General features: G+C 39.8%; 1 protein-coding gene across 7 annotated transcripts; it reads left to right on the top strand.

The window, feature by feature from the left end:
• Nucleotides 1-3,539: 3,539 nt before the first annotated feature.
• On the top strand, nt 3,540-21,772 carry b3gnt2a (UDP-GlcNAc:betaGal beta-1,3-N-acetylglucosaminyltransferase 2a). Of its 7 annotated transcripts, none has more exons than XM_067440848.1 (3): nt 3,540-3,887; nt 10,500-10,588; nt 19,516-21,772. In XM_067440848.1, the coding sequence occupies exons 2-3, from the start codon at nt 10,549-10,551 to the stop codon at nt 20,778-20,780; spliced, it is 1,305 nt and encodes a 434-aa protein (XP_067296949.1). In that variant the 5' UTR covers nt 3,540-3,887; nt 10,500-10,548; the 3' UTR covers nt 20,781-21,772. The 7 variants fall into 7 exon arrangements, with proteins under 7 accessions (XP_067296949.1, XP_067296948.1, XP_067296947.1 ...); XM_067440847.1 differs by having other exon boundaries at nt 10,480-10,588; XM_067440846.1 differs by having other exon boundaries at nt 3,540-3,926.
• Nucleotides 21,773-22,544: the final 772 nt, after the last annotated feature.

Genomic DNA, 22,544 nt, shown 5'->3' with positions numbered 1-22,544 from the left:
GGGTGAGGGGTTCGAATGCCGGTCGCCATGTTGCCCCTCCATCTTGAAAGTACATTAGCCCAAGAGGGACATACCCATAATTCAAGCTTCGCCTTTCGCGTTTTAACACTCGATGGCACCGTGTCGAATGTGAAGAGGGGGATTGCCATGTTAATCTTGGACTAAATCAGCCACCGTAGGAGTTAAAACGAAATTGGAATTGAGAGGAACAGAAAATGGACGGTCATATACCGTTTCACCGCTTAGATGGGGGAGAATATCACACAGTGTAGCTTTAAGGGTCACATCTTGTCAAATCATGTCCAATTTTTGGTTTGTTTAGATGTCTTTGGTCTGTGTTGCGTTCATATAACACCAGGGTTCAGATGTCAGGATTCAAATAAACCGGACTAACAGAGCACTCGCAGCAGGGTTTGCTTACAGGTGTGTTCACACTTTGCATGTTTGGTTCAATTAAAATGAAACCCCGGTGCGATTGCTCTGTTAGTGCGGCTGTGTATCCTTCAATTTTTATTTTTTTAACACCGGCAAAGATCGTTTAATCCAGCGCGCGTGCAGACAGGGTTGCCAAGTTTTTACAACAAAACCCTCCAACTACTAGCCCTAAACAATAGCTTCTCGGGGAGTTCGCCGAAGAAGAAAAAAAGGTGTTTGGGGGGTAAAATGTGTGTTATTTTGGCAAGGTTGCCTGCTAAAATTCGCACTCATGGGTCTATATATCACATAACAGTCACTTCAACCCGTGGACATGGAAAACAACCCGCGGAAAAAATACGTGGACTTGGCAACACAGCCAAGCTTGACTTGAGCTCTGTTGACATTTGACAACTACGTTATGCGTCTCTTCGTTGCTCTGATTGGTTGTAGGTCTGTCCAATTGAGGTCTTTCCTGGTTCGGTTGAAACATACCCCATAATCACAGCTCAATGGAGCATCAGACTCATATTCTGACTAGAATATAGTATGACCACGTCAAGCTACATTTTATTAGCTCTTCACAATTTTTCAGCTTGTCAAAATACCATCATATGTAGCTACGCCCAAACAGCGAGCGCATTTAGTCCAAAATACAGCACTGTTTCGGAAGTTCATGCGAACATATCACTATGCCTTTGGGTTCGGTGCTAAAATGCCAATGTGAACGGTAAGCGAAACAAGACTAAATGTTTTTCGGGTTGTTTTTTTAACCAAGCAAACCAAACTACAAGTGTGAACACACCCTTACTCTCTTTACAGGGTTAAGGGTGCTTTTACGCAAACATCTTTATCACCCCTGTGCTTTTGAGCAAAGGTCATGATGCTGAGAATAGATACTGTTGCCATATATTTAAAGCCATAAATGGCATGTTGTTCATGATTAGGATAAAAATTGGTGTCTCGTTATGATACAAATGCCTTTTGTTTGTAGCGAACATTTATATTAAACGCAAAAAAAGATGCACAAATGTTTGTATTTAAAAAAAAATTATAAAATATTTATTACGTTTACTTTTATTCTGTGTTTATTGTTAGAAAATTGCAAACCACATATGAAATGCACAGGAAAAAACATCATTTTGTTTTAAATATATAATAATTTTCTACTGAGGTGGGAAAAACAACATTCATTGACCTTCAATGTTGTTAAGTTTTAGATGCTTTATTTTCCGTTTGGAGACTCTGTTTACTAAAGCACAGTGATATCTGTTTAAATATTTAAGACAAGTTAACACCCTTCAGGTGAACAGGTTGAGACGTGTCTCCACTCGCACAGGTGTGAATATCTGGACGGGAACCAGACGGGGAGTGTTGTGTGTTTATCACAGACCAAACACATCAGGCAGCTTTTGTTCCTGCTCGACCTCAAACAGATGCTCCTCGTTCTGGCATCCACAGCAAATGTGTGCTTTAAGCAGCCTGAGAGCTGGCGGACGCCCGATTAATTATTCAGATGAGAAGACAATGGGGGTAGTTGTGGCCTTCTCTGAAAAGTATCATATGAGTTTACTTGTTCTTTTTTTAAGCCTGATACTGACAGAACCAACTAATGCTGCCACTCCGGGTTCAATTGTGCAGAATAGAAAAGAAGAGAATACTGTTACACTGTAAAAAAAAAAAGAAAAAAAAAGGCAAATTTTAAACTTTTGCAGTCCAATCGACTTGGATGTTTAAGTTATTTCAATTGTTTACAGTGAGATATTTCAATTGTTTACAGATATCAGGAGAATATCTTATTTTAACAAACAAAAACATTTGATCTCATTACTAAAATAAAAATAGCAAGCATTTTACTTGCCGTGAAATTGAGTGCCTGAAATATTAATAGTAATACTATAAGCAATTTTAACAAATTACCTCCACAAATTACCTCTGCTTAATTTGACCTCTGCTTAATTTTATAGGTAAATACTACACTGTAAAAACTTTTTATAAAAAAGTTGCTTCCTTAATTTTAAGTACAATCAACTTGGATGTTTAAGTAATTTCAACTTGAATTACATTAAACTGACTTTAAAAAGTTTAAAATTGCTTTATTTATTTGGATGCGTTTATGCAATGTAAAAAGATATGTTGTCAACTTACTGATCGTATAATTTTTTTACAGTGATACTAAAATGACATACTTTAATAATGGGAAGTATATAAAGAAATAACATAATATAATAACTGCAATATTGTTTATGATGGTTATCCATATTCTACTGCTTTTTGGTAACGGGTTTTACGGATTTTATATTTAGGCGTGTGTGTGTGTGTGTGTGTGTGTGTGTGTGTGTGTGTGTGTGTGTGTGTGTGTGTGTGTGTGTGTGTGTGTGTGTGTGTGTGTGTATGGGTTTTTTTTTTTCAATTAAGTGAATCATATTTTTAATGTTTGAACAATCTATGTAAAATGTTTTTCAGACTGAAGCCCTTCATGTGATGCAGAACATATTTTAAAATGACTGCTATAGGGCATATAGTGAGAACAAGAGAGGTGTTTTAATGTTTCATTCAGTGTTATTCCTTCCTTAATGGCCATTTTTGCATAAATGTAAAATCTATCCAGTTGGTTAAACCTAGAAATCAAGGTTCAACTGCTTTTAAAACATGAATAGCCTAAACTCATCTAAACATAAGTAAACACAACTTGAAAATAACCTTTATTTCAACTCCTACTCCTACTCCTAGCGGAAGGTGGGGGGTGGGGGTTCAAATCGCGTTCGCGGGGGCACTTTCACTTTCAATCGAAAAGGGCACTTTCACTTTCAAAGGTGCAAGCGCCCCCCCCCCCCCCCACACACACACACACACACAGACTTGTGCACGCCACTGAGACAATTGGAGTTAAATATATGAAACCGCCTCAAGTTCTTAAAGATATGAAACCGCCTCAAGTTCACATGTGAAATAAGTTCAAGTGCATATATTATATGCATAATATGCTTTCAAAGTGAAGAGTGTTGTCCTGAGGCAAGTTTTAGGCAGTAATCAGAGGAGAGAACACATCTTTCAGACACATGGGTGTAGGCTATCTGCTGAAGCCCAACCCTAACCCCACCCCCAAAATCGGTGGATATCAGGACATGTGAAGCAAAACATGAGTTGTGCGCATTGCAGATAGGGACGAGTGTTTTCTCCATGTTTCAATCTATTTGTGAGATTATACCAAAACTGGCATAGCCATTAACCTCCGTGGTCCGGGAGTTCCGTGAGGGGGGCGCGCGCGCGTGCGTGAGGAGACTGACCTGACTCGACTGCATGCGCCGCCGCGCTCGGGCACGGGAACGGATGGATGACTAACTGAAAACGGGACTTTCATGTTCACTAAAGAAATAAACAACAGCAATTCCGTTCGCTGGACTAAGAGCAAAATATAGAGGAAAATGTCCCTTTGAAGAAGGATCATTTGTGGGCCGCTGTGATAAAAGGTGAGAAGAGTCGCCACTGCCACGTACCTACAGCCACAGGTAAATGCAGACACGATTGGAGACTTACCGGTTAGGACTTATAAAGTGCCAAAAGTGTCGATTTAATCATTAAAAAATGACGAAGAGGATCCCATAAAGCCTACTACATGATATGAATGTTTTTATTTTGCTAGCCTAAGTCTGTTAATCACTTTTGCCACCCTGATCGTGTTATTATTATTATTAATTTCAATATAACGGAATTGAACACACATTTTGATATCTATCTATCTATCTATCTATCTATCTATCTATCTATCTATCTATCTATCTATCTATCTATCTATCTATCTATCTATCTATCTATCTATCTCTATCTCTCTCTCTATCTATCTATGAATTGCCCTTTTATCATTATTTTTCAAGTCTTGGCTTTCAGTATGTTTTGTTTTGAAAGACAAAAGTACAGTTAAAGACTCTTCACACAGATCATTTGACCTCTACGTTGACTACTTAATGTCAAGTCTCCAAAAGAAAAAAAAACAAGCAAACAAAACATTTTTTTATAGGCACAATATGTTAGATTTTTTTAATTAAAATATTCAACAACCATCAGAGTAATGTTACATATTTTGTTGACTTATGTTCATTATGCCAAATATTTCCAAGAATCTTTAAAGCTACACTGTGTAACTTTTTTAGTTTATTCTTAGCTAAAAACACTTGGTTCTTTCAAAAATATATGTGCTCATTAATGTATTTTTACTTCTTTCAAGTAATAAAGTATTCTCGTAAGTTTATAATATGCCATTGAAAATACATATGGGTGAGGGGTTCGAATGCTGGTCGCCATGTTCCCCCTCCATCTTGAAAGTACATTAGCTGAAGAGGGACATACCCTTAAATTCAAGCTTCGCCTTTCGCGTTTTAACACTCAATGGCACCTTGTTGAATGTGAAGAGGGGGATTGCCGTGTTAATCTTGGACTAAATCGGCCACCGTAGGAGTTAAAACTAAATCAAAATTGAGAGGAACAGAAACTATTATTCACTGGATGTCATATACCTTTACACCGCTAGATGGGGGAAAATATCACACAGTGGAGCTTTAAATGCAGAGAAATAAGCAATTAATAATAGAAAATAATTTTAACCAGGACACAAACCATGTCTGTGCGTCGCCTATCAATCATTCCGGCATCACACAGTTTCCATCAACAATACATATCGTCATATTTTTTATATCGTTACACCCCTACTATCAATCATTCCGGCATCACAGCACTGTGCAACAAGTGTCTCGTAGCAGCTGCCAAGCGAATGCACAGAGTTGCGTTGTAACATGACGTTCAACACACACAAATTTGTGTAATTTGATTAAACAGCAAAATCAAGACGTAAACATGCTACGCCTTTGTTTGAATAAGCAACCTCTAGCTGCAAAAATGACATATTGTGCCTTTAACTGAAAGTATATCTTAAATTAAATCAGTGTCAATGTTTTGTCTCAAGATGGACACCAGTAATGTTTTTTTTTTCTTCCTAAGGCATGTTTATATAAGTTACATTTAAGAAAACTTAAATTTCCAAATGAACTAAGGCCTAATCCTGGCTTTATCAGGCCTCGGTGGCAGAACTTTTAAATAGTGGGTGTGACAAAAATGTGTGAGGAGTTTCTAATTCAATGCTATATCAGATATTAAGGCTGCAATAACAGGAAAAGGAAAAAGTGGTGACCCGCCCGCAAATTACCCCAGTGATAACAATCTGTATGACCACTTTTGTTTTTTTGCAAACAAAAAAACAAAACAGAATTTAGGTCCTTATTCACTGGAAAGCTTCTCAAAGGAAATATGAAGCATGTTGAAAAACTTGCTCCAAACAATGATACTTTTTACTGATGTCCAACCTGCACCATATTTTACTTTTTTTCCTGTAAAAATGTACTTAATATTTCCATCTGTTTCTCACATAAAGCTATTATATTTTTTGGTCCTGGTCCATTTGACTTTTCCTGGTTTCTTCCATTGTAAAGATAGGCGTGTGCGCGTGTGTGTGCGTGTGCGTGCGTGTGTGTGCGTGCGTGTGTGTGTGTGTGTGTGTGTGTGTGTGTGTGTGTGTGTGTGTGTGTGTGTGTGTGTGTGTGTGTGTGTGTGTGTGTGTGTGTGTGTGTGTGTGTGTGTGTGTGTGTTAAAAAAAACAACAACAAAAAAACATATGCATCTAAAATGTCACTAGGGTGAAAATTATTATTTTTTTATTTTTAGGTGAACGTTGCTTTAAGGACCATTCGCACAGTTTTAACACTATTAAAAAAATAGGCTACTTGAGCTTTAGTGAATAAACCATGACTCCTGTGGAAAGTCCTTGTGATGACAGAAGTATCAACATGTGTGTGTACACACACACACACACTGTTGTTTACAGTAAAGTGTATACAGAAGAATTATGACATCAGGATGTTTACTACACCTTTAAAATCAGTTTTCATCAAAACACAAATATATCTGAAGGAAAACAGGATTTTTATTTTATTTTATTTTTTAGCATTTACATAGTGATGCTTTTGTTTTCTTCGTCATGTTGCTGTTTTATGAAGCAGAATTCAGATTAAATGATTCAGAGTGTGAGTGATTCGTCTAAATGATTCAGCCAAAAGGGATTTTGCCATTAATTTAATTGAGTTAAAGCTCTAGAATGAAAAATTGAATTAATCTTGCCATGGTGAAATAATAAGAGTTCAGTACATGGACATCACATACTGTGAGTCTCAAACACCATTGCCTCCTACTTCTTATGGAGATCTCGTGAATCCAAAACTTCTCAAGATAAACCCAACCGTGACGCAAGCGTTGGGGATCATTTATATGCACGCCCCCCAACATTTGTGTCTGTCCAAACATGTTCATTGTCAGGCGGAAATGGAGCTAATCATCAGGTAAACAAGCTGCTCGCATGGACACACTTCATGTTCCAGGCTGTTCAGGAGACCTGAGGACTTAACAAATCCTTCCCACAGATAAAAAATGTCAACAGTCATGGCTGATGTTTATAATCCGATACCACAACAAGATCGTTTGTTTGTTCGGCCCATTTCAAGCAAGCTTCGCTCAGCGTCTTAAACTGAAGAAAGGGGCAATTACAACTGCATTCCTGCAAGCAGTAGCGATTTATCCACTTATTGACTGTTTAAACAATTTCTGATTAAATTGAAAGTTTCTTAGAGAGATCGCAGTGTCTAGATGACGCAAGATGCTTACAGTAACAATAGGAAACACCAAGTACCATACAAAACTAAATAGTGTGTCTAATGACAAAGGGTAATATTATTTTGTATTTCAAAATACAACCGTAGATACTTTGCTTAGATCGTTCACTTGATCCTTCTAGCAAAAGTCACCTTTTCCACTATATAAGTTAAAACGATAGTCATTTGACAAGGCTATTCATTTTGTAAAAATATAAGTTATATATTTTTAATTATTTGTATTTCAGATTAGGCTACATCACAGTCACTGCGTAACCCTAGACTACTTTGTGACTAACGTTATATAAATATACAATATCGTTGACGAAAAAAGACAAGTCTAAAATGTTGGCTGAATGACACTTTAAGCAGAACATCTCAAATGCAGATTGCTGAAATGCAGCTTACTTGTTTATTGGTGTTTTCAGATCGTCCGTGTGCGTGAGAGAGAGCTCGCGTGCCTATGGTTGCCAGATTGGACATGTTTAGGTAAAACTGGATAGTATACAGGTTTCTTTTCACAGAAAACCTCTGTTTGGGGGATTTAATTACTGAAATCTGGCAACTGCACAAACGCAAGCTCTTTCTCGTGCGTGGATGATCTGAAAACACCAAATAAACAAGTAAGCTGCATTTTATCAATCTCCATTTGAGATGTTCTGCTGAAAGTGTCATTTAGTCTGTCTGTGTTCTGTCAGGACGGTCAGGACTCACGAGCCGCTGCACTGAACCCCGCACATATCAGCTGATTTGCTTCATATGCACTCAGTTGGCAACTCTCAAACATTTCGCCTTATTTAAGCGCAGCTTAAAGAGTTAGTTCACCCAAAAATGAAATTGATGTCATTTTATGACCTCCGTTCATCTTCACACACAGTTTAAGATATTTTATATTTAGTCCGAGAGTGTATGCAAGTGTATGCACACTATACTGTCCATGTCCAGAAAAGGAATAAAAACATCATCAGAGTAGTCCATATGAGACATCAGTGGGTTAATCAGAGTCTCTTGAAGCATCGAAAATACATTTTGGTCCAAAAATAACAAAAACTACGACTTTATTCAGCATTGTCTTCTCTTCTGGGTTTGTGTTTAATCCGCAAATAAAGATTCAAATGATTTTTATGAATTAGTGAATCGGTCAATGATTCAGATCGCGTGTCAAACTGGTGAAATCACGTGACATTGGCGATCCGAATCGTTAATCGATTCACTGATTCATTGCGGTTTGAATACAAACCAGGAAGAGAAGACAATTCTGAATAAAGTCGTAGTTTTTCCTATTTTTGGACCAAAATTTTCGATTCTTCAAGAGATTCTAATTCTAGCACCCTGGACTATATATTTTTTTTTTATCGTCATTTGATTTTACACCTTCACTGCCGGTACACCCCTAACAAAAACTATTGCAGCTTTCGTTGCATGCCAACTTTAACTCTTTCCCTGCCAGAGTTTTAAAACAATTTTCACAAAAATGTAATAGAATATTTTGTGTTATGAATATCTGAACATGCAATATATCAAAAGAGCTGACCCTCTTCTTTTAAACAACAAAAAAAAAATTATTCTAGCTTCATGCATTCCTTTTTTATCAACACTTGAATATGGGTACGTTTCATAAAAAAAGCAACATTTTGAAGAAAAAAGCCGAGAAATTCAAGGTTTTGTGAAAGACTACATTCAGAGTGATGATCAAACACAGATGGAGTAGATCGTGTCCATCGTCAGCCCTAATGCTTCACAGTCCTGGAGCTCATCCTTTTTTCCATTTCATTCAGTAACATTAGATCGTTTTGATTTCTATGATGTTGAATGTTGATGATTACGTTATTTTACGTATGCATACATGCGATCGCTTGTTTCACTGCGTCTTTTTTCGCCTGTGTTTTGATCAGGAGATTCAGTACTCATTCAGAAGATGCATAATAGCGCCCCCTAGTGTCTGACAGTGAAAACACGGACACTTGGAAAATTCAGTTTTTCTCACAAATAACGGAAAATTCTGTGTTTGGCGGGGAAAGAGTTAAAAGCACTAACAGGCGTTACATTGCCAAAGTACTGCAATTATTACACATTATATTACAGAAATCATAAGTCAAGTCCAAGTCACCTCCATTTATATAGCGCTTTTTATAATGCGGAAAGCTTTACAGTGATAATAGGAAATTAATGCAAGAGAGATTAAGAAGCTCTAGAAGGAAAAAAAAGCTATTGTTCAGCTGAATAAAGTTTCTGAGTTGATTATTTTCCGTTGTAAAAAATCATTAGTTAGGTACTTTGGGGCCAATGGCTTGAGAATGCAAACTTTGAAATAGTTTTGAAAACAAGACCATTATCATCTTCGTGTAAACGTAAAAAACGTGGATCTGTGAGAACGGTGACGGCATGCACGTAAGCATTACATGTTAAGTCTTAAGGCAAGCGCGGTTGAATACGTGCGCAGGCGCGTAGTTTTTCTTTACAAAATGTCTGCCAAAGTGTTTTTTTTTTTTTTAAAACACGTATTTTAAGAGATTAATATATGTGTACTGTAATGGTGTGTGACGCTTTACATTAAATTCAGAGTGATTAAATCCTAAATACATTCTAGTATGAAATTTACCTATTTTTTCTTTTTCTCAGTTTTTTTTCCATTGCCAATCTAGCAGTTGCTCAGTCACTGCTCCTAAAGTTGCACAAAACATGCAGTGGCCAGTAAAATAGTGGGATGAATGTGATTGAGCTCCTTGGCACACAAAGTGTTAAAAGTAGAGTAGTGATAGCATAGTGTGGAAAGTTTTCTGTGCGGGAGTGTAGGCGATATCATGCTGGGAAAAGATCTAAATTGCAGTCATAAAATGGACCTGTTGTCCTGCAGTAAAATGCTTTCAAGTTTAATCTCCGAAGGCACACCACGTGATGCCATCTTAGGCACATTGCACAAAATACGGCAAGCTGATGTAATCTTTAAAAAATGGCTGAATATCATGAGGCCCATTACAGTCTGTGCACATTTTGGCCACTATTTTGCCTACATAAACCATCCCTAGACTATCAGTCGATCACTTTACATGGCAGTTTAGATTGTCTCTTCCTGTGGAAGTGGGTGAAAATAAACTGCATGCCAGAGCTGTTTAGTCAAACGTCTGGCTACACGAGACCAGGAAGAGTCTGACGCTGCACATCTGTAATTAGTGTCATGAGGAACCCATGATGTGTTTGAGGAATGAGAAGGAAGCATGTGATAGTATGTGAAATTCAGGGTGATACTGAAAGCTTAAGCTTCTAAGAAGGAAAGCTGGTTGAAAGGGGAATGGTTAGATGGTGTGGAGACTGTGATCGAGAGAGACCGTGGGTTTGGTATGAAACATTGGCTGATATGCAGCAGGTTCATCCCTTACTGTTCAGGTACGGTCACAGGAGGAGATACTCTGGACGCTTCCCGCCGGATTCGCTCATGGAGCTCACCCTAGACTTGCCCTGCAGATGCCCTCGCTGTGAGTAACGGACCAATCGTTACATTAACGTTTTATTGGCATCTATGGTTTTTTTTATAGCTGAGCAGTTCCTCCAGAAATGAAAGTTTTGTCCTGTTTAACTCATCCTCGTGTCATTTAAACCTGTTGCGTTTTTAACTTGTACACAGAAGAAGAGTACGATAGCTTTGTGGTTTTTCATGCACAATGTTTCAAAACTCATTAATTGTGCTGTTATTGTGTTTTATTAAAGACTTCAGATGCAAAAGCCTCTAAGTCCGTCTGACTTTTTTTTGGTCCCATTTTATATTAGGTTGCATTAACTACTATGTTCTTTCATCAAAAAAATAAGTACAATGTACTTATTGTGTTCATATTATATTGCAAAAAACTTTTGCTGATATTGAGGTGGGATATAGGTAAAGTTAGGGTCAGGTGTGGTGGTGTGGGTCAGTTTAAGGGTAAAGTTAGGGTCAGGTGTGGTGGTGTGGGTCAGTTTAAGGGTAAAGTTAGGGTCAGGTGTGGTGGTGTGGGTCAGTTTAATGGTAAAGTTAGGGACAGGTGTGGTGGTGTGGGTCAGTTTAAGGGTAAAGTTAGGGACAGGTGTGGTGGTGTGGGTCAGTTTAAGGGTAAAGTTAGGGACAGGTGTGGTGGTGTGGGTCAGTTTAAGGGTAAAGTTAGGGACAGGTGTGGTGGTGTGGGTCAGTTTAAGGGTAAAGTTAGGGTCAGGTGTGGTGGTGAGGGTCAGTTTAAGGGTAAAGTTAGGGACAGGTGTGGTGGTGTGGGTCAGTTTAAGGGTAAAGTTAAGGACAGGTGTGGTGGTGTGGGTCAGTTTAAGGGTAAAGTTAGGGACAGGTGTGGTGGTGTGGGTCAGTTTAAGGGTAAAGTTAGGGACAGGTGTGGTGGTGTGGATCAGTTTAAGGGTAAAGTTAGGGTCAGGTGTGGTGGTGTGTGTCAGTTTAAGGGTAAAGTTAGGGACAGGTGTGGTGGTGTGGGTTAGTTTAAGGGTAAAGTTAGGGACAGGTGTGGTGGTGTGGGTCAGTTTAAGGGTAAAGTTAGGGACAGGTGTGGTGGTGTGGGTCAGTTTAAGGGTAAAGTTAGGGTCAGGTGTGGTGGTGTGGGTCAGTTTAAGGGTAAAGTTAGGGTCAGGTCTGGTGGTGTGGGTCAGTTTAAGTGTAAAGTTAGGGTCAGGTGTGGTGGTGTGGGTCAGTTTAAGGGTAAAGTTAGGGACAGGTGTGGTGGTGTGGGTCAGTTTAAGGGTAAAGTTAGGGTCAGGTGTGGTGGTGTGGGTCAGTTTAAGGGTAAAGTTAGGGACAGGTGTGGTGGTGTGGGTCAGTTTAAGGGTAAAGTTAGGGACAGGTGTGGTGGTGTGGGTCAGTTTAAGGGTAAAGTTAGGGTCAGGTGTGGTGGTGAGGGTCAGTTTAAGGGTAAAGTTAGGGACAGGTGTGGTGGTGTGGGTCAGTTTAAGGGTAAAGTTAGGGTCAGGTGTGGTGGTGTGGGTCAGTTTAAGGGTAAAGTTAGGGACAGGTGTGGTGGTGTGGGTCAGTTTAAGGGTAAAGTTAGGGACAGGTGTGGTGGTGTGGGTCAGTTTAAGGGTAAAGTTAGGGACAGGTGTGGTGGTGTAAGTCAGTTTAAGGGTAAAGTTAGGGACAGGTGTGGTGGTGTGGGTCAGTTTAAGGGTAAAGTTAGGGTCAGGTGTGGTGGTGTGGGTCAGTTTAAGGGTAAAGTTAGGGTCAGATGTGGTGGTGTGGGTCAGTTTAAGGGTAAAGTTAGGGTCAGGTGTGGTGGTGTGGGTCAGTTTAAGGGTAAAGTTAGGGTCAGGTGTGGTGGTGTGGGTCAGTTTAAGGGTAGGGTTAGGGTCAGGTTTGGTGGTGTGGGTCAGTTTAAGGGTAAAGTTAGGGTCAGGTGTGGTGGTGTGGGTCAGTTTAAGGGTAAAGTTAGGGTCAGGTGTGGGTCAGTTTAAGGGTAAAGTTAGGGTCAGGTGTGGTGGTGTGGGTCAGTTTAAGGGTAAAGTTAAGGTCAGGTGTGGTGGTGTGGGTCAGTTTAAGGGTAAAGTTAGGGTCAGGTGTGGTGGTGTGGGTGGGTTAGGGTCAGGTGTGGTGGTGTGGGTCAGTTTAAGGGTAAAGTTAGGGTCAGGTGTGGTGGTGTGGGTCAGTTAAAGGGTAAAGTTAGGGTCAGGTGTGGTGGTGTGGGTCAGTTTAAGGGTAGGGTTAGGGTCAGGTGTGGTGGTGTGGGTCAGTTTAAGGGTAAAGTTAGGGTCAGGTGTGGTGGTGTGGGTCAGTTTAAGGGTAAAGTTAGGGTCAGATGTGGTGGTGTGGGTCAGTTTAAGGGTAAAGTTAGGGTCAGGTGTGGTGGTGTGGGTCAGTTTAAGGGTAAAGTTAGGGTCAGGTGTGGTGGTGTGGGTCAGTTTAAGGGTAGGGTTAGGGTCAGGTTTGGTGGTGTGGGTCAGTTTAAGGGTAAAGTTAGGGTCAGGTGTGGTGGTGTGGGTCAGTTTAAGGGTAAAGTTAGGGTCAGGTGTGGGTCAGTTTAAGGGTAAAGTTAGGGTCAGGTGTGGTGGTGTGGGTCAGTTTAAGGGTAAAGTTAAGGTCAGGTGTGGTGGTGTGGGTCAGTTTAAGGGTAAAGTTAGGGTCAGGTGTGGTGGTGTGGGTGGGTTAGGGTCAGGTGTGGTGGTGTGGGTCAGTTTAAGGGTAAAGTTAGGGTCAGGTGTGGTGGTGTGGGTCAGTTAAAGGGTAAAGTTAGGGTCAGGTGTGGTGGTGTGGGTCAGTTTAAGGGTAGGGTTATGGTCAGGTGTGGTGGTGTGGGTCAGTTTAAGGGTAAAGTTAGGGTCAGGTGTGGTGGTGTGGGTCAGTTTAAGGGTAAAGTTAGGGTCAGGTGTGGTGGTGTGGGTCAGTTTAAGGGTAGGGTTAGGGTCAGGTTTGGTGGTGTGGGTCAGTTTAAGGGTAAAGTTTGGGTCAGGTGTGGTGGTGTGGGTCAGTTTAAGGGTAAAGTTAGGGACAGGTGTGGTGGTGTGGGTCAGTTTAAGGGTAAAGTTAGGGACAGGTGTGGTGGTGTGGGTCAGTTTAAGGGTAAAGTTAGGGTCAGGTGTGGTGGTGTGGGTCAGTTTAAGGGTAAAGTTAGGGTCAGGTGTGGTGGTGTGGGTCAGTTTAAGGGTAAAGTTAGGGTCAGGTGTGGTGGTGTGGGTCAGTTTAAGGGTAAAGTTAGGGACACTGTATCAAATGATTAATTACAATGTTAGTACAGAGTAGTTCAGGCCACCTAATATAAAGTGGGTCTTTTTTTCTTCTTAAATAAGCCTCTTTGTCAGGCTCCTATGTATAGGTTTCTACCAAAGTACCGGTAGTTCTGAATGGGCTGAGGCTGGGATTTAGTGGGTTTGAAGTGAAACTTTTTTATGAATGTATACCATATGCGGAGAGCATTCACTCAGTATGGTTATCACATTTTTGACCAAAGTGACTTTTAGATAGCCTGACAAGCCGGACCCACATCAAGATGTTTGGTCTGGAAACTCACCATTGACAGCTCAATCCGAGGGGCGGATAAACGGTTGTCTTTCAAACTCCCTCTGCACGCGATAGGATAGCGCTACACCAACCAGAGCAACGAAGGTGAAGCGGAGCTAGTTGAAGCTAGTAAACATGTGAAGATTAAACATTCACCGTATCCGGTCGGCAAAACTCTGAACACATCTTTCCTTTTTAAGAATGACTTCAGTGCCGTTCTTTGTTCTTTTCTCAGAGAAAAGCTTAACTCCAAGTCTTCCAGAGTCGCGGTCAAAGCTGATTCGAAAGACCGCTGCCGTTCGCCAGTTTCTGTGTTTACTAGAAGCACGCAAACGCAACTCGGCCTTCGTCATTATGGCCCCTCCCACCGACTCTATACACAATGTGATTGGCCCAACCAGGGTTTTTACAGCTCAGAAGGGTATTGAGAGTTGCTAGATGACACTCACGGTCAGATTAGATTTGCTGCCGCTAGGGTGCGTCTAGATTTCTAGGCTAACTTTTAGAGGCTTTTGCATCTGAACTCTTTACTCCTAAAAATAAAAGTTCTATATTAGAATGGATGGAAGGTTCCACAAAGAACCTTTGACATCAATGCAACCAAGAAGCCCAAATGGTTCTTCTATGACATCATTCATTACCCAAGGTTCCCTTTTGGAACGAGTGAGTGAATAATGACAGAAGTGTAATTTCTGGATGAACCATTCATCTTTGGTTAGTTTGTGTTTTTGCATGAGCACGCTGCTGCTGCTTGGGTTGAGGTATAATAATGTGCTGCACTAACACCATAAGCCTTTAGTGCTCGATTCTGGTTATCTACTCCAATCCATGTGTTTGTACAGTTGATCAACTGACAGTTCAAATGTGGCCCACAACATGATTGGACATTCATTTTTCAGACATTTCTGAAGCTTTTATAATCTTTAAAGTTATTTTAATGAAACAAAAAGAAAATAATTAAAAATACGTTTTTATTTGAAATAACACGCACCAATGTAATAAATTGCACATAATAAGAACAAGAATCTGCATTAAGACAATGAAGACCAGTTCACACAAAGAACGATAATTATAAAGATAAGTTACTCTTAGAAAAGGGGTTCGGTGGTTTTATATATAGAAACCTAGGATTCTTGACTCGATTTTAAAGAACACTTTATGCCAAAAAGGTTCAATAAGGAGAAATGAAAATGTAAATTGAAAATTCTGTCAATATTTACTTTACCCTCATGTCGTTGGACACCCGTCAGACCTCCGTTCATCTTCAGACACAGATGAAGATATTAGTGTTGAAATCCGATGGCTCAGAAAGGCCTTCATTGACACCAATGTCATTTCCTCTCTCAAGACCCATAAAGGCACTAAAGACGTCGTTACAAAGCCCATCTCACTACAGCGGCTCTACAATCATTTATGAACCCACGAGAATAGTTTTTGTGCACAAAAAAACGAAATAATAGCTTATATAGTGATGGCCGATTTAAAAACAGATTCAAACGGTTATGAATCAGTGAATCGATTCATGATTCGGATCGCCAATGTCACGTGATTTCAGCAGTTTGACACGCGATCCAAATCATGAATTGATTCACTGATTCATAACGATTTGAATCTTTGTTGTGAAATCGGCCCATCACTATAGAAGTCATTATTTAGGGGGTTTTTTTGCCAACAAAAACTATTCTTGGATCTTCATAAATGATTGTAGAGCCGCTGTAGTGAGATGGGCTTTGTAGCGACGTCTTTAGTGCCTTTATGGGTCTTGAGAGAGGAAATGACATTGGTGTCAATGAAGGCCTTTCTGAGCCATCGGATTTCAACACTAATATCTTCATCTGTGTCTGGCGGGTGTCTAACGACATGAGGATAAGTTATTAATGACAGAATTTTCATTTTTGGGTGAACTAACCGTTTAAACTACGACTTTTGCCTCAAACTTCTCAAAAATTCTCTCTGGCTGCCCTGCCAGCAACGCTGTAGAAAGATTCACGGACGCACTGATGCTCTGATGTAGATCGAATGTTATGCTTGGTCAACTTTATTTAAAGGGGCCGTAAAGCAAACAAGCATGTTGATCAGTATGTGTGCAGACTGACCACAAGTAGGCTATAAGTTAACCTCATGAAATCTTTTAAATATGAAAGGGAGAAATTGGATCGATTGAAAGAACTTAAAGGGGTACTTCAGCGCTGGGAAGATAAATCTGTATTTAAACTGGGTCATCAATGTAGTAGAAATGTGAAATTATTTTTGAATTTGGTGCCTTCTAGACTGAGAAAAGACAGAAAATGTATTTTTGTCTCATGGGGATGAAAAACTAAATATGAGCTGTTGAGCTCTCGTGATGAGAGCTGAGGTAATCGTGACTACACTCGCGGCATACATTCACAACCCGAGTTCCGTCTGGCGCGTTTCAGTTCATGCATTTGCAAGCTTAACTTTCATAGAAATTAATTTGAGAAGTTAAAAGACTTACATTGCTCAGCATAGCTCCGTTTAAATGAGTGTCTGCAGCTGCGAGCTGAGCTGTGGGTGTGATCTCCATCCCCATGCGTGAGTTCAAAACATGCGGAAATGGCTCCCTCTGCTGGCTGTAGTCTTTAGCCTTTGGACAAATGTTTCTCCTATGATGCAAATATCGTCAATTTGAATCATAGGAGGAATTTTTCCAGAAATAAAATGTTTAAATCTCTTGTCTCAGGGAGATATGAGGGGGAAAAGCACAATCATTTGAATACTCCAGGGTTTCTACTGAAACAAGCCATATGCTAATCGCTGAAGTAACCCTTTAACAATTATAGTTACATATTTGCTAACAAAATAAACCAATTTGTGTGGTGTGGCTTTGGTAAGTGTTATTTCAAAACTGCTTTACAAAACGGACTCGGGCCGAGTACCTAAACAAACTTGTAGCCAATCAGCAGTAAGGGGCGTGTCTACAAGTGACGGTGAGAAGAGAGAGCAATCAGTGCACGTCATTGTTCAAAACACACGACACACAAGACGGACATTAGCCGAGCGACTACAGAAAGAGAGAGATGGCAGATAAAAGAAAAAAAGAGAAAATGTCTTTGGAACAAAAGAAGGCTTATACGATCAGGCAAGAAATGTCAGCTTTCCAGCGCTGGAGAGCTTTATTAGTTCTCAATGGGCATGTAGCATTGGTTTTATTTTGTTTCACAACACTAATATATGCTGGCTTTTGCTTGAATATGCTCGTGTGTCATGTTCGCTTGATTGTCCTTTTGCAACCATTATCATTGTTCACTTTAGCGACGATAAAGACCCATTAATTTCCACAACTGTTTGTGTTTCTGTAATCGCTATAACTCTCTAATCTGGGGTCCGTTCTTCGTACCTCGCTTAATACATCTGAGATGATTTCTGTCATCTCAGATGACTATGATGATTATCCTGATAACTGATCTCTGGATAATTTGGTTCTTCAAACAAATTTGCAGATTGGATTAAAATTAAGTTATCTGAGATCACTGCTCGTGCCTGTGTTCACTGAAGGGGGCAGACGCATCGACACTCGAAACCACGATCAGCAATGCAGCGATTGGCTGGCGCCAAGACAACGTAATGACATCATAATTAAAATAGCCACCTACAAAAAAAAGAAAAGAAGAAAAAACGAATTTCTGGACCTTTATAAGGAAACAGACAAACGACCAAACCAACATAAAAGTTAGATAAATTAAATCTGCACTGTTTTGATGAACATGATTCCCGATTATTTATAATCACGCTTTTATAATATTTGTACACACTTTACATTTTATTTTAATGTTGTAATTTTATTTTTATTTCATTTTGAAGCAGATTTTTTACGTGACAGTATTAACTAAAGTTTCTTATTCATATGATCTGTATCGCTTGCGCTGCATCCAGCCATCCCATAAAGATCCGTCATCGCTCACATTAATGCGCGACGGAGATTAACTGCACAATGTGTGTAAACCTCCAATACGTCTAGTAATCATTCCATCACAATTCACGAATAAATCTCTCAATCAAGTGACTATGTCTATACTGTAGTATTATTAGTAGTACACAACATTAAAATATTATTTTCAAATAAACTTTATTGCCCCTGGTTCAGTAATGAACTCTTGTAATAAAGGTAGCAGCTGGGACAGATTTTAAGAATCACCTCAAGATGAATCTAATCCTGTTTACATGAAATAAGCTCCCGAGCAGGTTTAAGCTAACGGACCTGTTGCTATGACAGCAAGTCCAGGATGAGCGTCGAAGAACCAAACAATCCGAGATCAAGCCAAATCGTCAACAATCAAATCCAGCTAACTGAGTTAGCGACATACGAAGAACAGGCCATAACTGGTCATAACTGTATTATGTTCGTTAGTTGGACTGTCATGCTCGTATACTATCAATTCATGAGAGGGAATACTTTTTCATTGAATATTCAACCTGGATTACCAGAGTAACACACAGATTCTGCCATAGTCGTTGCCTGTGTTACATATATGTGGGACTGAGCCTGTCAACATAGGGGCATGTTTGTTTTGGTGATTTAAAAGATCAACAACGGTTACCAGAAAGCACTTACCGCACCTTTAAGTGCTAGTCGAATTCAGCATGCAGTTTATAGGAGACGTTTAATAGTAAGTAAGGTAGTTTTTGTACCGTTTAATTTTAGGTACTGGGTTGATCTAAGAGATGTACAATATGTCATGCAGAATAAGGCATTAATATGTGCTTTATAAGCATGAATAAACAACCAATATCCTAGTAATATGCATGTTAATAAGCAGCTAGTTAATAGTGATAACTGAACCCGAAACTAAAGTGTTACCAAAGTTTTTCAAAACCTTTTTAACAAAGTTACCAAACCCCTAAAAGGTTGGATATATATGAAGCACCTGATAGAACCCTTTACGTTTCTACAGTAAATCATCTGCTGCTTTGAATCCTCGAGCTCGTGATTCGGATTGACTCTCAATGTTTTTATAGTTCATTAGCTGGAAAAAAATATTCTGAGGACTTCCCTATTCTCAGAATTAGAATAATCATTAAAACGTTATAGTTTAATAAATGGTGTAAATGCATGAATTCTTCTTAAATATCATTAATATCAATTCTGTTCTGGGCCACCTACATATGTGGAAATACATTTTTTTTATTACCAATTATGCAAGGGTCCCAGATCAGAATTGATATTCATGATTTTTATGATTGAATGATTTTTGATTTTTATGATTCACTGAATCGGTTTTGTGAATAACTCTCAGACTGACAGATCGTTGAGGGATTTGGGACGAAGTCCATACTAACTGACTATTTTTCTAACGTAACTAACATCTTCCTCCACTTTCCAGGCCATCGAGGTTTGCACTTTCTCCACCCTCTTCTGTAGACCATCCAAACCTCTGTTTCCACACTGTACCTCAATAGGTAATGAATCTCCTTCTGTGTCTGCAGGTTGTGAGGGCATCTTCAGGATGAACAGCAACTGGAACAGGACCAAGATGCTCGGAGTGCTGATGTTAGCCAATTTCCTCATCTACATCGTGGTGGAAGTGTCCCGAAGCTACGGGCAGGAGCAGGACATCCACAAACGACAGAAAATGATGCCCAAAGTGTTCTGGAAGAAGTCGAAAGTCAGTGAGGCGTTCTGGAATCGTGAGCAGGACCGCCTCGACGACATCTACTACCTGCCCCTTGTAAATAATGGCACCAATCCTCCTCAGGACTTTCGGGGAGTCCCGCATTGGCTGAATCGCACCAATCATTGCCAGCCAGACGGCAGAGTGATTACACAGATAAATGACTTTTCTTCACTACCACAGCGATTCCAGGATTTCCTATTGTACATGGGATGTAGGTCATATCCCTTGATAACGGACGCACCCAAAGTGTGTTCTGATCCACCGTACCTTTTGCTCGCGATAAAATCCATAGCGCCACATTTCGACAGACGGCAGGCCATCCGGGAATCATGGGGTCGCGCTGGTATTCTAAACGGCCGACGCATTGCCACGGTGTTCCTACTTGGCATCACGACTGCGACGGACCACTTCCCGGATTTGTCGGAAATGGTCAAGCACGAAGCGGCGTTGTACGGCGACGTCCTGCAGTGGGATTACCGAGACTCGTTCTTCAACCTCACCTTGAAAGAAGTCCTATTTCTGGAGTGGTTTGGGACACATTGCGCTTCTGCTCGATATATCTTCAAAGGCGATGATGACGTTTTCGTCAACACGCAGCATATTCTAAGCTACCTAGGGAACTTTTCGACGTCCAGCACAAAGGACCTTTTTATTGGCGACGTGATCACCAATGCCGGACCACACCGGAGCAGAAAACTCAAGTATTATATCCCCGAGAGCGTGTTCCTCGGGGGTTACCCTCCATACGCGGGTGGCGGAGGCTACCTGTATTCGGGTGATTTGGGACTGCGGCTAAGAACGATCTCTCGTGTGGTCACGTTGTACCCGATTGACGATGTGTACACGGGGATGTGTCTGCAGAGACTGGGACTGGTTCCTGAGAAACACATGGGCTTCAAGACCTTTGACATTGAGCAGAAGAGCAGAGAGAATCCATGTGCTTACAAAAATTTGATTCTGGTGCATCCCAGGAGCCCACAGGACATGATAAAGATCTGGTCTTGGATAAATGACCCTAACGTGAACTGTAGCATTGTGTCTACACCGGACGCTAAGCAACTTAAGAAAAGCAAATAGAACCCATTATTATCAGAAATTCTGTCAATATTGGATCGAGGAGTAAACTGACCTGTTGCTTACACACACAAAAAATATTCTCTTTGCCGTGTTCAGTATAGACAACGTCGAACTGTTGCGGTGCAACACGACAACGGTCGTGCAAGAAATGGCATTCGTAACCCATCTAAACTTCTGGAACTTGGTGTATTCAAAGTTAAAAAAACAATGCACTGCAAAAAATGCTCTTCTTATTTAGTATTTTTTTCTTGTTTCCAGTCAAAATATATAAATAATCTTAAATCAAGATGCATTTACTAGGTAAAATGGGAAAAAAATCAAAATGAAGTGAGTTTTGGCTTAAAACAGGCTAAATGATCTGCCAATGGGGTGAGAAAAATAATCTTATTTTAGTTTGGGACGGAAACAAGAAACAGGATTTCAATCAGAAACAAGATTATTCTTCTCACCCCACTGGCAGATCATTGTGCTGTTTTAAGCAAAAACTCACTTCATTTTGATTTTATTTTTAACAAAACAAGAAAAAATATTTTATGTCGTTTAACTTATATAGTAAATGCATCTTGATTTAAGATTTGTTAGATATTTAGACTAGAAACAAGACAAAATTACTGAGTATTTGCAGTGTCTGGTTTAAAATTGAGGGGGCACCTGGAAGGAAGGTTGGAGAAGAGCAAGTTATGTTTTAAAGAAAGATTGTGAAGATTTATTTTCATTGGAATAATGTGAACCGATAAATCATTCACAAGGATACCTGGAACTGTATTAAAAAATAAGTCACGTAGATGCATTTACACAATTTACTCGCATTGAGTAAAATATGATGCATTGTGAGAAATCCGGGTGTATTTTCATAAAAAGAAAGTGCTAGAGACATGTGGTTTTATTTTGTGTAATTTTATATCGTTGCTTTTATTTATGCCTGTGTTTGTGTTTGGGAAAAGCAGAAGTGAGCTGTTTGACTTCTATTGCATTAAACCTCCCTAATCTCAGGAAGCTGCTGTTTGAGTGATCGCCAGTTACACTAGTGAAACAACGACCACATTAGATGGTTTATTACTTAATTTGTATGCTGTTCAAGTGAGTTGTGACCTTTGCATCATCGTTGTAGGGCAACAGGGCATATTTGCAACACACAATGACCTGAATGAGCATTGGAAGATCAAAGTCTACCCAAACCCCAGTAAGTATTATAATTAGGCCTATCTGTTAGCCCCAAACGGAGGCGGAGCTCTAAGGATGGGATTTACGTGTCATATTCAGTGTGAAGCTCAGTAAATTCTTCAAATATGAGTTGTAATCATATGTTCACAGATTTGTAATCATGGCTATTCTGAACAGCTTTGACCCCATATGTGAAACTTGACTTTGTAGTTTCACAGTTTTAAGCACTTTTTTTTATTCTAATTAAGTTCTGCTTTGTCCTCTATATTAAAATAATTAAACTTGCAGATGTGGGCAACTCTGGACCATCTAAAAAGCAGCAAACAAAATCCCATACTTCCCTATTATAGGGAGAGCGGGGCACAACCTAACGCGGGGTTAGTAGGCATGGTTTAACATTAAATATTAAAATGCTGCCTTCAGGTGCTCTTGGATATTAACGTAAATACAAATTTCCTACGTATAAATTGCACATGAACGCCCTCACATTTTGAAACTTGAATGCAATGATTTCGTAATCACGATCTCAGAAGTCGTAATTTAAAATTTCCGATATCTTTCCACACATAAACCGGATGGAAACTTTGCGTATTTACTAGT

The sequence above is a fragment of the Pseudorasbora parva genome, chromosome 4 (genome assembly GCF_024679245.1).
Source record: "Pseudorasbora parva isolate DD20220531a chromosome 4, ASM2467924v1, whole genome shotgun sequence".
Classification (NCBI taxonomy): Eukaryota; Metazoa; Chordata; class Actinopteri; order Cypriniformes; family Gobionidae; genus Pseudorasbora; species Pseudorasbora parva.
The sequence above is the reverse complement of the archived record's forward strand: the minus strand, read 5'-3'. Positions and strand labels throughout refer to the sequence as shown.